This window comes from Artemia franciscana, chromosome 2 (genome assembly GCF_032884065.1).
Source record: "Artemia franciscana chromosome 2, ASM3288406v1, whole genome shotgun sequence".
Classification (NCBI taxonomy): domain Eukaryota; kingdom Metazoa; phylum Arthropoda; class Branchiopoda; order Anostraca; family Artemiidae; genus Artemia; species Artemia franciscana.
This window is the reverse complement of record NC_088864.1, coordinates 25776709-25793073: the sequence shown is the minus strand read 5'-3', so window position 1 is coordinate 25793073 and position 16365 is coordinate 25776709. Positions and strand designations below refer to the sequence as shown.

At 34.2% G+C, this 16365-nt stretch overlaps 1 protein-coding gene across 1 annotated transcript; it reads left to right on the top strand.

Annotated features, from left to right (window-relative positions):
* Positions 1-8521: 8521 nt before the first annotated feature.
* LOC136034655 (dnaJ homolog subfamily B member 7-like) lies at positions 8522-9037 on the top strand. Its single transcript, XM_065715973.1, has one exon. The coding sequence runs from the start codon at positions 8522-8524 to the stop codon at positions 9035-9037; it is 516 nt and encodes a 171-aa protein (XP_065572045.1).
* Positions 9038-16365: the final 7328 nt, after the last annotated feature.

Genomic DNA, 16365 nt, shown 5'->3' with positions numbered 1-16365 from the left:
CTCCTTTTTTCTATTTTCTCCTATTTAACGGAGGATAAAAATCATTACGGACAAAGAAAAGAATTCCACCCCCTTTCTTACCCAGAGGGTGGGTTTCGGGTCTGAGTTTAATAAACTGGGTGAAACTATTCATTTTTAACATGTGTGTATTTTGAGCGTGTACTTCAGTAATAGCGATTGTGTCTGATCTATATATTTTAGAAAAGGAGTCTAATTCATTAAGTTTTTCAAAATTAAGACTTTCAGCGCTGCTTAACAAAAGTGTGGGAAATTTCAAACGACCTGCAAAGATACCATTTTTACACTCAACTTTATTTACATTACAAATGGGTACAGGCGGTGTGGTGGGATTCTTAGCGGGGGCCAGATTAATGTAGTCAGAACAAAGGACCAAGGGAGCACATTTGATCTTTATGGGATGACTATTAGGGTCAACATCGATAGATGAATCATTAGAGCAAGAGAAGGATTTGTCTTGGGGATTTAGGGGTGGGGGGACGGGCAATGATATGGATGAAGCACGAGGAGAACAATTAGGATTCATTATAAGACAATTAAAAAGTCTCAGACCTGAGTCACGTTGACAGGGTAGGCACGAGGGGTAAAACAAATGGGCAGGGGGTGGGGTTTCGTAAGGTGCTGGGAAAGGGGGCCTGGTTGGGAATAGTGATTCATGTCCGTCAAGAAATTGCTGGTTTTTGGCAGAGTAGGGAGGGTATAGGTTAGCATACTGTGAGGGGGGAAGAAATAAAACTTCTGTTTGCGGGAAGGGGGAGGAGATAGCAAAGGATAAGGGAGGAGAGTTCGGGATCAGGAAGGGTTTGTCAATTTTTGAGCTGTGCCTGATGAACTTAGATGAGAAATTTTTGCTTGAGTACGGTGCACTAAAAAAGGACGGCGGAAGGGAGATGAGTGGCTCTTACAATTTGGACAGGGACACTGGAACAGGGAGTAGAATTAACATCATCTACTTTTGGTGCATGGAAAAAACTACAATATTTGTTACAATGCATGGTGGGAAAAGGTGGAGGAAAAGTTTGTATGGGAGGGGAAGGGAAACTAAAAGGGGATACTAAAGTAGGGGTGTTCAGGGAGGGGGAGCTTGTTTTCTGAAACAACCCTCTTGTTTTCCGAAAGTCAGGAGGGAAATGAGCAAAAACACATTCTCTGTTGTTACAAGTTAAGACACTACACAAATCTACGTGGTCAAAACTGCAATCATTTTTGTTGCAACATTTTAATCGGAAATTTAAGCATATATGCAAAAACCGACACTTTTTCTTCAATCTGCAAAACCCTCGTTCAAAGAACCGGCAAAGCATGTTGTATTTACGAGTTCTTACGTCACTTTTCTCTACGAGCGTCGAAGGGGGTGCATTTGCACTAGTTGATGACGTATCACCAGGATTCATTACGTCTGACAAGATCGCACAGTCGTGGGCTAGGCTTGGGCTAGATGTTATGTTTTGCGCTTTAATATCAATGGGTGCATTTTGGTTAGGAACAGCGGAATCCTTGTCCGTTTGCGTTAACTGGGTAGCTTGGTCAGGGGAGATTTGCGAAGGGTCACAAGGGCGGGTTTCGATAGCCACCAAGAGTTCTTGTTTCAGCTGGGCTATAAGAAAGTCTTTAACCTCCAAATGGCCTGTCAACACTTTGATTTGATTGTTCTTTTCCTCCATTTCTGACAGAAACGTTGAGTGCCTTGTCCGGATTTCTAGATTTTCTGCTTGACATGCCAATAAACTTGCATCCAGGGTGTTAATTTTCTCACTTAGACGAATTGTTCCGGATTCATAGTTGGGAGTGTCTACACTTACCGTAGACGGCTTAGTCCCTTTCGATATATCAGAGTTAGTTTTAGGTCCCGTTATAATTTGCGGTCAAGAGGTGCCGATTCCACTTCCTCTTACAGGTCTCTTTGCACTAGGCTTTTGTGGGGGTTGAGATGCTTGCGACTTCGGAGTCACGGGCATTTTTTTGCAAGAAATTCCATGCATAACCATTCGCCGGAATTGTGCTTTAGTTCGATTCGGGCGCATTTATTAACGCCCGCGTGGTACCAACGGCCGCATCCTGACACGCATTGGACAGAATTTGTGGTTACCAGCAGTCGGCACTCGAGACAATAGTTTTTTGGTTTCGACATATCACAATAGTTGCTTTGGGACTCGAGTCAAGCAGTGGCAACACTAAACAGGGAGAGTCAAGCAGTGACAACACTGAAGGAAAGGAAGAATTATTCAATTTTAGTTTAAGTAAGGCACATAAGTAATCTTGAATGCAATTATATAGCACCTCAGTCACTTCGATGTTTTCACAATTAATAATTAGTTGTCTAATAATTCAAGTTCTGATTATAGAAATATTTTCAGAAAAAGTCCATAGGGAGGTCAAATAACTAAATAATCCAAGTTCTTTTAAGTTCAAGTTCAATTAAGTCCATAGGGTCACGACTGAGTCTTACTGTATAATGAGATTATATCCAGATTGTAGTTCAATTAAGTTCAATTAAGAGAACTCCATAGGGAGTCACGATTGAGTTTTACTGTATAATGAGATTATATCAAGGTTGTATCAATAAAGATGTTTACTGTATGAACTCTCAAACAAGACATTGTAGTCTCGTCGGCTGAGATGATACATCTCTAGAAAATACTGCGGACAACCTTGACAGCTACGAAAAACTTTCAGTCTATAACATAAAGCTCATTATCCATGCCTAACAAACCAATACATGTTTTTCAGGAACGTTTATTTTTGATGAGCAAAAAGGTGTTTCTACTCGGCCGACTTAGCCTGAAAAAGCTATAACGAAGACAGGGCTTTATAAATCGACTACTGACTAGCAGAAACTAGAAGACTACTTTAAAACAAGAGAGCTGTTTAAAGGCTCATTTAAAAGCTTATATTTATGTGTAATCGCTTCTTATAAATTTAACTTCACAGCACATTCGCATAAAGTGCACTTTCGGCTGTTTCCTCATTTTTTTTTCAAATAAAAAAAAGTGCTTATTCCAATAAAATAACCAAAGAAAGGTGTTTTTCGAAAACCTAGGCAGGAGCGAAGAACCAAGGAGGAAACGACGTTCCTTCCCCTCAATTACTGCCGTTAGAACGAGCACACAGGCTTAATCGCAGAATGAAGTTTGAAGGTTCAATTCAAAACTGTTGATCATTCAAGTCTAATTTTTGGTAGAAAATTTCCGGCAGCTGTATTCTTAGATATTCGCAAGGCATTCGATTCCTTAACCTAAGAAATTCTTCTATCAAAGTTGTCTCATTTTGGCATTAGGGGTAATGTATTTTCTTGGTTTCAATCTTATTTGAATGATAGGTTAATTTCTGTCGATCCTCTTTTCCGTTCACCATCATAAGTGAATTTTGGCGTCCCTCAGGGATCAGTTTTAGGGCCTGTACTATTTTTGATTTTGATTAGTACTAACTATAGTTCGTCATCTTCTGATGTCCTTGTTCTTTTTGCTGATGACAGCACACTTGGCACTTTGGGAAATTGCGAATCTGAGTTTTTATTAAATCTGGGAAATTTGTTTAAGGGAGTAATTTTGTGGCTTGATACTGATTATCTTACCCTAAATGATTCAGAGTCCAGTTTTTTGATATTTTTGCATGTTTCTCAGATTTATTCCGAGTTATTAGAAATACATCAGCCAAATGAGATATTTCATAGATCTAAAGATCGATATGCTCGTTTTTTGGGCATTCTCGTTGATGAAAACTTGTATTTCAAATGTCACATTCATTGATCAAAATGAAGATATGCTGGAGTCTTGGTACTTCAAGGAAAATTAAACACATTTTCCATGGATCAAATTTGAAAATCCTTTTTCACTTCTTGATCCAGTCTTACGTTTCCTACTGTCCAACAGTATGGATGCTAACCTTTCCTTCATTGTTAAAACCATTTTCTAAGGTTTACAATAAATCTAAAAACCTCATTAAGGAAACTACTCGTTCAAGAGCTATCCCGTTACTTGATCTCGAGTCACTGTATATTCTTTTGTGTGCATGTTATACTTTTTCTCAGATTCATGGTAACCTCCCCCATTCCCTTAGTGTTCCGCCATCTTTCACTTCTGATCAGAATAATTATAGTCTTCGCAATACCGAAAATCATATTCAAGCTTCTTTTCCTCCTTGTGTAAGGTCAGATTTTAATCCTTTAATTGCGAGTCCTTTTTTTTCTTTTTTTGTATATATATATATATATATATATATATATATATATATATATATATATATATATATATATATATATATATATATCTATATATATAAAAATAAGTTGTCTGTCTGTGGATGGGTCAGGTGACGTCACCTGAAAAAACTGGATCAGGTGACGTCAAAACTGAAAAAACTAAAAAAAGGCAAAAACTACAAAAAAACTAAAAACTAATAAAAAAAATAAAAAAGCTAAAAAACTAAAAAAACTAAAAAAAGGCAAAAACTACAAAAAAAACTAAAAACTAATAAAAAAGCTAAAAAACTAAAAAAACTAAAAAAAGGCAAAAACTACAAAAAAAACTAAAAACTAATAAAAAAAATAAAAAAGCTAAAAAACTAAAAAAACTAAAAAAACTAAAAAAAGATAAAAAACTAAAAAAACTAAAAACTAAAAAAAACTAAAAAAAAAGGAAAAAACTGAAAAATAAGCTAAAATAAAGGTAAAAACCAATAAAAAACTAAAAAAAAAACTGAAAAAACTAAAAAAAGGCAAAAACTACAAAAAAAACTAAAAACTAATAAAAAAAGTAAAAAAGCTAAAAAACTAAAAAAACTAAAAAAAATAAAAAAAAGTAAAAAACTAAAAAAAATAAAAAATAAAAAAAAACTAAAAAAAAGGAAAAAACTGAAAAATAAGCTAAAATAAAGGTAAAAACCAATAAAAAACTAAAAAGAAAAAAAGGAAAAAACTAAAAAAAAATTTCATCTAAAAAACTAAAAAAAACTAAAAAAGGTAAAAACTAAAAGAAGACCAGGACATAAGTAAAAAAAAAAACTATCTATACATATAAAAATAAGTTGTCTGTGGATCTGTGGATCGTGGATCAGGTGACGTCACCTGAAAAAACTGGATCAGGTGACGTCAAAACTGAAAAAACTAAAAAAAGGCAAAAACTACAAAAAAAACTAAAAACTAATAAAAAAAATAAAAAAGCTAAAAAACTAAAAAAACTAAAAAAAGGCAAAAACTACAAAAAAAACTAAAAACTAATAAAAAAGCTAAAAAACTAAAAAAACTAAAAAAAGGCAAAAACTACAAAAAAACTAAAAACTAATAAAAAAAATAAAAAAGCTAAAAAACTAAAAAAACTAAAAAAACTAAAAAAAGTAAAAAACTAAAAAAACTAAAAACTAAAAAAAAACTAAAAAAAGGAAAAAACTGAAAAATAAGCTAAAATAAAGGTAAAAACCAATAAAAAACTAAAAAAAAAACTGAAAAAACTAAAAAAAGGCAAAAACTACAAAAAAACTAAAAACTAATAAAAAAAATTAAAAAAGCTAAAAAACTAAAAAAACTAAAAAAACTAAAAAAACTAAAAAATCTAAAAATCTAAATAAACTAAAAAAGAAAAAAAAAGGAAAAAAATAAAGGAGAAAAACAAAACTAAAAAACGAATGTATATACAGACCGGTACACCGGGATACAAATGACGACCGGGACACAGGGAATATAAATGACGATCGGGACACAGGGACACAACTACAACGGGGACACCGGGGGAAACAGGGGGATATAAATGACGACCGGGACAAAAAAACTAAAAAGAAAAAAAAACTAAAAACTAATAAAAAAACTAAAAAATCTAAAAATCTAAATAAGCTAAAAAAGAAAAAAAAAGGAAAAAAATAAAGGAGAAAAACAAAACTAAAAAACGAATGTATATACAGACCGGGACACCGGGATACAAATGACGACCGGGACACAGGGAATATAAATGACGACCGGGACACAGGGACACAACTACAACGGGGACACCGGGGGAAACAGGGGGATGTAAATGACGACCGGGACACCGGGACAGGGAATGGTCGATTAGCAATCACCATCAACAAAGCTCAAGGGCAATCATTAGAATCATGAGGTATAGATCTGAATACAGATTGTTTTCCCATGGACCATTATATGTTGCATGTTCAAGAGTCGGTAAACCTGACAATCTATTTATATGCAAAGACAATGGGACAGCAAAGAATGTTGTATATTCGCAAGTTTTACGTAGTTAAAACCATATATATATATATATATATATATATATATATATATATATATATATCTATCTATATTCACAGGTGGGACATAGGGACACAACTACAATGGCGCGTAACTATTATGGCGCGTAACGACTTACGCGCGCGGGGGGGCTTGGGGGGGCGCGAAGCGCCCCCACCAACTAGGTGTTGGGGTGGCGCGAAGCGCCACCCCAACAGCTAGTATATATATATATATCATGAAAAGAGAAATCACCAATGCTACAGCACAAACACACAAAAAAAAAAAAAAAAAAAAAAAAAAAAAAAAAAAAAAAAAAAAAAAAAAAAAAAAAAAAAAAAAAAAAAAAAAAAAAAAAAAAAAAAAAGGAGACAGAAGGAGAAAAGGAAGACTGTTTTCCTAAATTAGTGATTAATATAGACCAGCACTTGAATGAGGCCTTAACCCTACTCATCCATACAATCACATAGGTCAAACAGCATAGCCACACACAATCAACCATAAAGAATAATCCATGGACAGGCAGTCATGTCGTCAATAAGTATAAGTCGTCATTTACCAAACCATAGAAAAAATAATATAGACAAATAATTCAGAGGCAACACCCAACATAAGGGCTCATCAGGAGAATACACTGGCCTATATAGGGTTTCGTCACTCTAAATTCTCTACCCAGCACAGTGTTGTGGCTACCACAGAATATCCATGGCATCCCCGCGTCAGGTATCACCCCCAAAATACATGTCCATGAAAAAAACAGCAAATGTAAAACAACCAAGTAAAACCAAAACAAGCTTATCCTGTTAATATATCCCTCCCTTTAGCAACAATAGGTAAACTAAATATTATAAATTTTACCAAATCACAAATATTAACACATTGCAAAAAACCTGAATGAACTAAACAATTATATAATTCATCTTTACCATGTGGCTAATTTTTTAAAAATTCCGCTCAAATAGAAACCCAATTCAAAATAAATGGCGCTGTGACAACATTTCTCGAACCTCCGAAATTAGTTAAAAATTTCTTTAAGTATTTCTAGATAATTCTTTTGATATTTATTTAAAAGTTCGTTATAATGAAAACTAAATTTTTTAAATTGCCAAGTTAATTTATTTGCAGAAAAACCTCTTGATATCAATTTTTGATATATATATATCACAAGTTTTACGTAGTTAATTTGTATTGTATCTATCTATCTATATAAAAACGAGTTGTGTGTATGCATGTTTGTTTGTTTGTAAAAAGAGCGTTTGCATATGACGTCATTATTAGTACATACGGCTTTGTATATGGACAGACAATGGGAAAGCCAAGAATGTTGTATATTCGCAATTTTTACGTAGTTTGAAACACATATATAAATCTATCTATATTCACAGGTGGGACACAGGGACACAACTACAATGGCGCGTAACTAATATGGCGCGTAACTAATATGGCGCGTAACGACTTACGCGCGCGGGGGGGCTTGGGGGGGGCGCGAAGCGCCACCCCAACAGCTAGTATATATATATATATATATATATATATATATATATATATATATATATATATATATATATTATTTCATTGGAGTCCATTTTATCTACTTATCTACTAAAAAATTCGTCTATTCAATCTGTTAGTCTATTTAATTTTGTTTTCTGTAGTTTTTATTTTATTCATATTTTCTTTTCTTCTCCTTGTTGCTTTTCTCTCTGCGAGTAAGTGATTATTTCAATTTTTTCTTCTCTGAGTAAGTGACTCGTTTATCTTACTCTTCTTTACAGGCCAGAGCCTTTTGGTGAATAGTAAAATGTAATATTGTATGTGCATTTTATGATGAATAAATCTTATTTTAGCGTTAAAATACAAATTTATAATAGTTTAGCAAATTGTAGCAAATAGGAATATTTTCATTTTACGGATGACTACCGTTTGAATTGTTGTCTTTTTACATTAATCTCGGTACAATATTAAGTTTTGGGCTGATTATAAGAGCTCTTGCCTATTCATCATCCTTTACCAGTAGCTAATTTAAAACTAAATATGACGTCACATCTGAATTATATTGTAGTCTTAAACTCGTGACGTGTGGAAGTCTTAGACTCGTGACTATGTAAAAACTCGATGACGTCATTCATAGTATAAATAAAAGCAGCGCATTGTCCAGCCTCAGTACTAAAACTGCAACACTAGGAGTCAGATTAGACAAAACTTTAAGAAATCCATATCATGTCAAGGAGAATAGAAGCTAAGAAAATCGACTATTATACTATGCTAAAGTTAAATAGAAACAAAATGACAGGTATGAAGGCAAAAGAAATTAAGGCTGAAGTAAGAAAGTCGTACCGTTTTTTAGCTATGAGATGGCATCCTGACAAAAACCGGAACAATGAGAAGGAAGCCACAAGCCGTTTTCAAGAGATTTTAAAAGCTTATGAGGTTCTTGTTAATGATGAAAAACGTGAGAATTATAACGTATATAGCTTTAGTACAACCTCTGGCACTTCTGATAGCTCTAGGGCTTCTGATAGCTCTGGGACCAAAAAAAAGTCATTCCAGTGCAGGGTGTGTTATCAGATATTTCTAAACAGGGATGACCTCACTTACCACATGGGTGTGGGTTGCACATTCCCGTGCAGGGTGTGTAAGAAGATATTTCTAAACAGGGATGACTTCAATTACCACATGGGCAAATACAAAAAGTCATACCAGTGCATTGTATGTAAGAAGATATCTCTAAGCGTTGATGACCACATTTACCACATGGGCATGTACCCTGGCCACGTCGGATGGAATATATTGTACGCCTGACTGATTTCTAAATATGGTTTTAATTGTCTCATTCTACTATCTCTATACAACGACCTTTTTAAAGGACAACAAATCTGTAAACATTTCCTAGCCCAGGTTTTATAAGCCTTTTCTGTGCTGTTTATTCACAATGTCATATATATTTTGGTTCTTTTCATCATCAGCTGTGTTTTCTTAATAGACTTACGCAAAGGAAGAAATGTTTCTACTTTATTGTATTCATTTTTTTCTTTCATTTTTGAATAAAATTTGTTTTCTCGCATATAGTATTGTTTAGAGAAATAATTGTTGCTTTGTTACCGATTTTTTTTTTTTTATGCAAGAGGGAATGGAATAAAGTGTGTTCCTGCTCTTACGAAGTTGCCGCTCAACCTTATAAATTTGGATAAAAATATCGCAATAGTTATTTGCAGTTAGTAAAAAATAGTATGCAAATAAATGTAATTTTCATTAGGAAGTATGCATGAGGGGGGACAAATTTTCTGCTTAGGAGATGTTCCAAGGCGAAGAAATGTCCATGGAGAGGGAAGTTTCACGAAGTGAACTTTTTAAAGGAAGTTTTACACTGTGGGAATTTGTCAATATTCCTCCACGACCCTTGGGAAAACGGCTATAAGTTGTTTATATGTCTATTCTTTACATCTAGAGTTTTTTCGGGAGGAAGGGGGAGTTTACTGACATATTTTGGGGGATTATTGGCAGGGCGAAAGTTTTCTGTGATGAGGAAAGTTTCTGGTGGTGAACTTTCCAAGGGAAATTTTTGCGGGGGAATTGTTCAGAATTGTTAAACGCAACTGTTTTGTTTGTTTTACTTCCTCTTTGATGACCCAATTTTACATATAGACTTGTAGAGGGTAATTTTAATAGCAAGACATGGATGGTATTATTTTAAAACGATCAGGGAAACGTTTTGGCGGGTAATGAGTAGGACATGCACCCTTTGGCTGGGGCTTTGGGGAGATTCATATTCAGACAATTTAAAACAAATTGCTGATTAACAATAGCAGTCTCTGTTTCTCCAGGAAAACAAACAGTTTCCCGTTTCATTGACATTCATCGAAGCAGCAGGCATGTAACATTCTTAGACATTCGTAATATCTTCAGTTATGAGAAAATACAAGTTTTGCATTAAGATTTTCACGAAAGGAAATTAAAAAAAGAAAAGAAAAAGGAAGGAAAAACCCCCTCCTCCCCCCTTCCCCCCAAAAAAGATAGAAAAGCTTGTGTATGTAAAAGGTTTTTTTTTCCTTTCATTATAAAAAATGGTCTTTTTGCTGTTTTTAACAAAATCAGCTGTTTTCTGTTTTACAGCAAAGCAAAACAGAAACAGGTCTCTGGTTGTTGTTAACATATGTTTCATTCAAGCCTTTTTTTTATTTCCTAAAAAAAAAAGATCAGTGCCCATGCTTAATCAGAATAGCTAATGTTTTTAAATTGAATATGAAGCTTAAATATCGATAGGTATTTAAAAGATCCTATCACCATGTCATAGCAATGGATAATTGTAATAAGTTGAAACTTCCAGGACTTGGTGAGGAGGATGTTCAACTGATTAAAAGGCATATTTTAATATATCTGTTGTTAGTAGTGCTAGTGTTATCGTTTTTAATGATGCTGTTAGTAGTACAAACATTAATAGAACTATTACTACTACTCTTGCTAGTATTACAACTGTGCCTAACGGTATGAAAGGGAAAGTTTCGGGGATTAAAAATCAACTGATCATCTACTACATGAGATTCTCTTGACTGACACCATTTATGATGAATTTTATCTATTCCTTACTTAAATAATTTTAAAATTATTTTTGTTTATTGCAAAAAGTTTTTAAATACATTAATTTCCTTTAAAATGAGCCATTAAACAGCTCTCTATGATGTTCCAATGCCCTGATAACTGAAGTGAAAGCGAAGAAAGAAACTAAGAAAAAAGATGGCGTATAAGCAGAATATCGTGGTTTCAGTCAATTTTCTTGATTTCCAAGCGAATGTATTTTCCATGTTATTCAAGACAGGGGATGGTAACTTTTCTATGTTTTGCATGATAATTTTTGAAATGTCTAGGTTCAAGCATGGCCCAAAATTGGATGGGAACCATTGCTTTAGAATCAAGAATAACTAAGGCCTTAAACTAACTAATATAGGCTACCTAGCTATTTATCCCAAAATTCACAGCTATACCTAAGTTCATCCCCATCGTGTGTGTATTTTGTAAAAATTAGATATATTGTAAAGCAAAAACGGGGAAATTTTATAGTTTTAAAGGAAACTGAGAATTTGAACATAGTGATTTGTCCCGACATTGAATCTTTACTTTACCCCTTTCTACATTATTCATTAGAAAAATATGTGTAACTTTCCAAAAGATTGTTTGATAATAAGCACTTCATCTTCCCAGTTTCCAAAAATTCCATCACCTGTAAGCTCTGTGTTTTATTGAGCTCTTGGATATAGTAAAAACTGCTGAAAATGTTTTACTTTTACGAAACAAAAAAAATCCGTTTTATTTACCTTTACGAAATGCTGGGTTTTTAGTTTCAATATTTGTTTTTCCCCTGTATTACCTTTAACTTAACCTATTTTTCTTACATTTTTTCAAGTTTGTCATCATAAAAGAAGTTGTCATCACAATATAATTGCAAGCACTTTATTTTCCGAAACCCAATGAATAAATTCGCTGAAAATGGTTTGGCTTTACGAAACACAATCGTTACCACACGCCCATAAACGTTATTTCGGACTTTTTAAAATATTAGTCTCTGAGATTTAAAAGCTTTTGCTTTAGATAAAAGAAAACAAAACAAAATGAATCCAAATTTCTTTAAACTTTTTTTTTGAAAACTTGGGCGCTAAAGGAATCGTAATAGAAACAAAAGAAAAATATCAAGAGAAATCGAAGATGCATGTATAATTGATCTCTAATGTACGCAGAGATCAATCGCTTCTATTTCTGAACAGACTCAACAATATCGACCTTTTTGTTACCATGCCACTTTATCCAAACCCTAATTTTTCCTAAAGACCGATAAGCTGTTTAACGTTACTTCGCGTGAGCGTTAGAACCCCGTATCGGCCTTAAAAGGGTCATTAGTTAATAATCAGTTACATAGAATTAGAATACTTAAGATGTATCTGCTCTGTATCAATTTCCGTCTAAAATTTCCTTACGCTTGTATATCATTGTATTTCAGCTTCAAGCGAGCCCTAACTGGGTACCTGAGAAAAAATTTATGTGATTGAAGAAACTGCATTCCAGATTAGAGGGGGGGGGGGCAAAATGGGGTCTAGCAAGTCACACCTCTGGTTATGTACACCTCTGGCAGATTGGTAAGATTTCCCTGATATGTAGACTTTAATGTCGGTTCCTACAGGCGACAATGTGAGTCCAGAACATCATCCAGGTTTTGAATATTTACAATACAGGTATTGCCACAGATGTCATAAGTAAAGGATTCTCCAGAGTAAGGAATTTACATGTTTATATGAGTTTTAAGCTTTCCCCTCAAAGTCATTTTGTATCAATGCTTCTTATGTATTTTTTTTTTTTTGTTAATTTGATCTTAAGTTGTCGCTTTGAAAGAGGTTGATAAAGCGTCTTTTGAATAATAATACAACTGGTGAAAAAGAAGTGTCTAGTTTTTGAGATTTGAAGATGAATACATTTTTGGATGTTTAGGGGACACAATCATAGACCAAAAAGGGGACGATCCTAGTGACAAAATAGGAGCTGGCTGATTCTGGTACGCAACAAAATCGAATAAATGGAATTTCTGATAACAATTTGATAATTTTCAACTGTCAATGAAAATTGCTGAAATGAAACAGAAATACGAGGTTCGTTTGGTTTTAGAAAAGGAGTTTCATTTAGGTGTCTCATCATTGATGCCTAGATTCGACACACTTTAGGACAAAGTGAGTAAATAGGTTTCAGAACAGGGCACTTCGTGTAGAAGGGGTTGTCGTAGAAACTTTTAAAGGAGCTCATTCGATCGCAAAATGGAAAGCTCTTGAGCGCTTATTAAAAGTAAAAAATATTTGGAGGGGAACCAGCCCCCACTCCCACACCTCTAATTTATCATACACATTCAATAAAAATTTTGAGAAAAACCTTTTTTGTTCAATATAGTTGAAAAGTCTAGTAATTAAGTTTTTGTGGTTGACAATCCTTCCCCACAGTCCTCAAGATAATACTGCTCTTTACGCTTAAGTTCAACCTTTTGTCTCAGTTCTTTAGAAACAGTTCCGAAAACACAAGGGCCGTGTAATTAGAATTAGAATCTATTTTAAAAGTATAAAAAAAACTTTAGCGTGAAGAGGAGTGTTGAAAAGGGCCACCCTTCTCATACAAGGAACAACTATTGTTCGTTTCAAAAAAATATTTTCAAAGGCGACATAGCTTAAGAGAAAAACGTAAAAAGTAGGGGAATTAGAAGCAAAATATACAAAATTGTAGGTTAAATTGTAAAGTAATACCTTAGTCATAAATTGTAAAAATTACGCATTTGCTTAAATCGTAGAAATTGCCTTTCTTGAGTTTTGCCCTGTGTATCCAGAAATACCTGAATGGTGCAGTGCCTTTACCCAGTCCTACCATTATATGTGGAACATTTGGATTTTCTGGCAAATGAAATCGAGCATACTAAAAAAAAATAAAATAATACATATATGCATTGCATTTATCAAAAAAAAAACTTTGTTTTCCAGACTTATTGCTCCAGTTAATGATGAGCAATGTTTCTATTTGGTGTTGTAACCGGCTATTACAGTAATTACGTAATTTTCTATGCTGTGTCACAATACGCACTACCTTTCTATTTTAAACAAGTTTTTTCGCACTAGGTTAACATATTTTAATATTATATAAATATAAACTCTGGAATTTTACAAAATACAATGTATTGCGAAGACAAATAGCTTCTCGCTCGGCAATTTGTTACTGGCTCATCAAAAACTCCCTTTTATTGCTACTATTTTCACCGTTTCTTAACCCAACATAAACTGTTGCCCGTCCCGAAATTTTGTGATCCTTTATTTTCTCTATTTTCTTGAATTCCAATTATTTTTCTATGGAAAACGGGCTCAGTTATTAAATAAAATAAATATGACTCAAAAGAGAAAAAGAAAGAGAGAGATGAAAGAAACCGATAATGAGAAACAAGCATCAAAAACTGTGCAAAGGTTCGTTAAGAAACATACGAGGAAGGATCAAGGTGGCAAATCGGAGAGCACGCAGTACTTCAATCGATGTATCTTCCGCACATTGTTCGGTTGCACTAAAAGGCAAAAATAGAAGAAACAAGACACAGAACTATTCTGTTCCTCAAGGCAAATCAATAAATAGAGCTTGAAGCCATTAAAAGGCAAAGTTTATATTTTTCTTAAAAAGAATACTTGATTACTTGAGTTTACAAATTATTGAATACCAACAATATTCGCTCTAGATTTTTTCTGGAGTTCAAGCAAGGAGCTGCTACACTCAATTTACAAATGTTTTTCACTGAGAAGCTGTCATACATGCTCACGGGTGTATATATGATTTTCTGGAACCAAAATCTGCTATTCCGTGCCAACAGGTTTGACTGAATAGATATATTTTTGGTTGATCAATTGAAAGCACATACAATTAAAATTGGATTTCTCAAAATACTGATTAATTGGAAATTTATAGAAATTTACACCAGATTATTATAGTAACGAACCTCCTAAAGAAGGTGTTTACGGTTGATCCAATGGTGGCATGATTCAGGTACATTGCACAAAGACCCCTTCGGGATGAGTCATCTGTAAAAAACAAGAATAATTTGTAATAAAAAAAGGGAAATAGCTTTTTTTTCCAGGAGACGAAACCCAACCAAAATGTCATTTCAAGAAGGGCACAATTCATTACGGGAGAGAGGTCTGACTATAATAAAAATGGTTTGTCGAAGCGTAAGAAACGGACTTCAAAGTCACATGAATTTTGATTATAATTGTTTCAGGAACTAAAACTTATTTTGCATTATTGCATTATTATTTTTTCGCTATTGTTCACAATAAATTGAATTGTCAACGTGATAATAGTTATTAGTAAATACAATTGGATGCATATCCAACACTGAATTCATAAATGTTAGTGACGTCACTCAAGGGCTTACCCGGAGTCAACTCAACACCAAATGAGTACCAGTAGCCACCTGGGGAAGGTAGACAGGAAAACTGTGTGAAAGCACAGGACATATCTCCCCAGGATAACCTGCCCTTTTTTTACCTTTACGGCAACAAAATAATAATTAAACAATCATCACTCAAGATAGAAATGATCATTTGAACACTGTAAAAAAAACACGCAAAAAGAAAACGCTTGGTCCATAGTGTCCAACAATTTTCTACGTGACTCTGTCCATAGTTACTCTGAGGAATCTTTCCAGTCATCTAATCAAACAGTTCGTCTTAACGAACTGTAGTAAGGAGCGACCCGGCTCAATAGTAAACGAAGCTCTAAAAAACGGAATTTCAATACTAAGAGATATATCAAAAGAATTGGATTATTATGGTGATTTTAAATATATAAGTTTCATCAAATTTAGTCTTTGTCATCAAAAACTACGAGCCTGAGAAAATTTACCTTATTTTGGAAAATAGGAGGTAACACCCCCTAAAGGTCATAGGATCTTAACAAAAATCACACCATTGCATTCAGCGTATCAAAGAGCCCTATAGAAAAAATTTTAAGGTCTAATCTACAAAAATGTGGAATTTCGTATTTTTTGCCAGAAGACAAATCACGGGTGCGTGTTTGTTTGTTTGTTGGTTTTTTTGTTGTTTTTTTTTTCCAGGTGTCATCGTACCGACCAAGTGGTCCTAGAGTGTTGCAAGAGAGCTCATTCTAACGGAAATGAAAAGTTCTAGTGCCATTTTTAAGTGACCAAAAAAACTGGAGGGCACCTACGCCCCCTCCCACGCTCATGTTTTTCTCAAAGTCAACGGATCAAAATTTTGAGATAGCCATTTTGTTCTGCATAGTCGAAAACTATAATAACTATGTTTTTGGGGATGACCTACCCCCCCCCCCCCCAAGTCCCTGGGGGAGGGGCTGCAAGTTACAAAATATGACCAATGTTAACATACAGTAATGGTTACTGGGAAGTGTACCGAAGTTATCAGGGGGATTTTTTTGGTTTGGGTGTGGAGTTCAGGGGAGGGGGCTATATGGGAGGATCTTTCCTTGGAGGAATATTTCATAGAGGAAGAGAAATTCAGTGAAAAGGGCGCAGGATTTTCTAGCATTACTATTAAAAAAAAAACAATGAAAATATAAACATGAAAAAGTTTTTTTTAATTGAAAGTAAG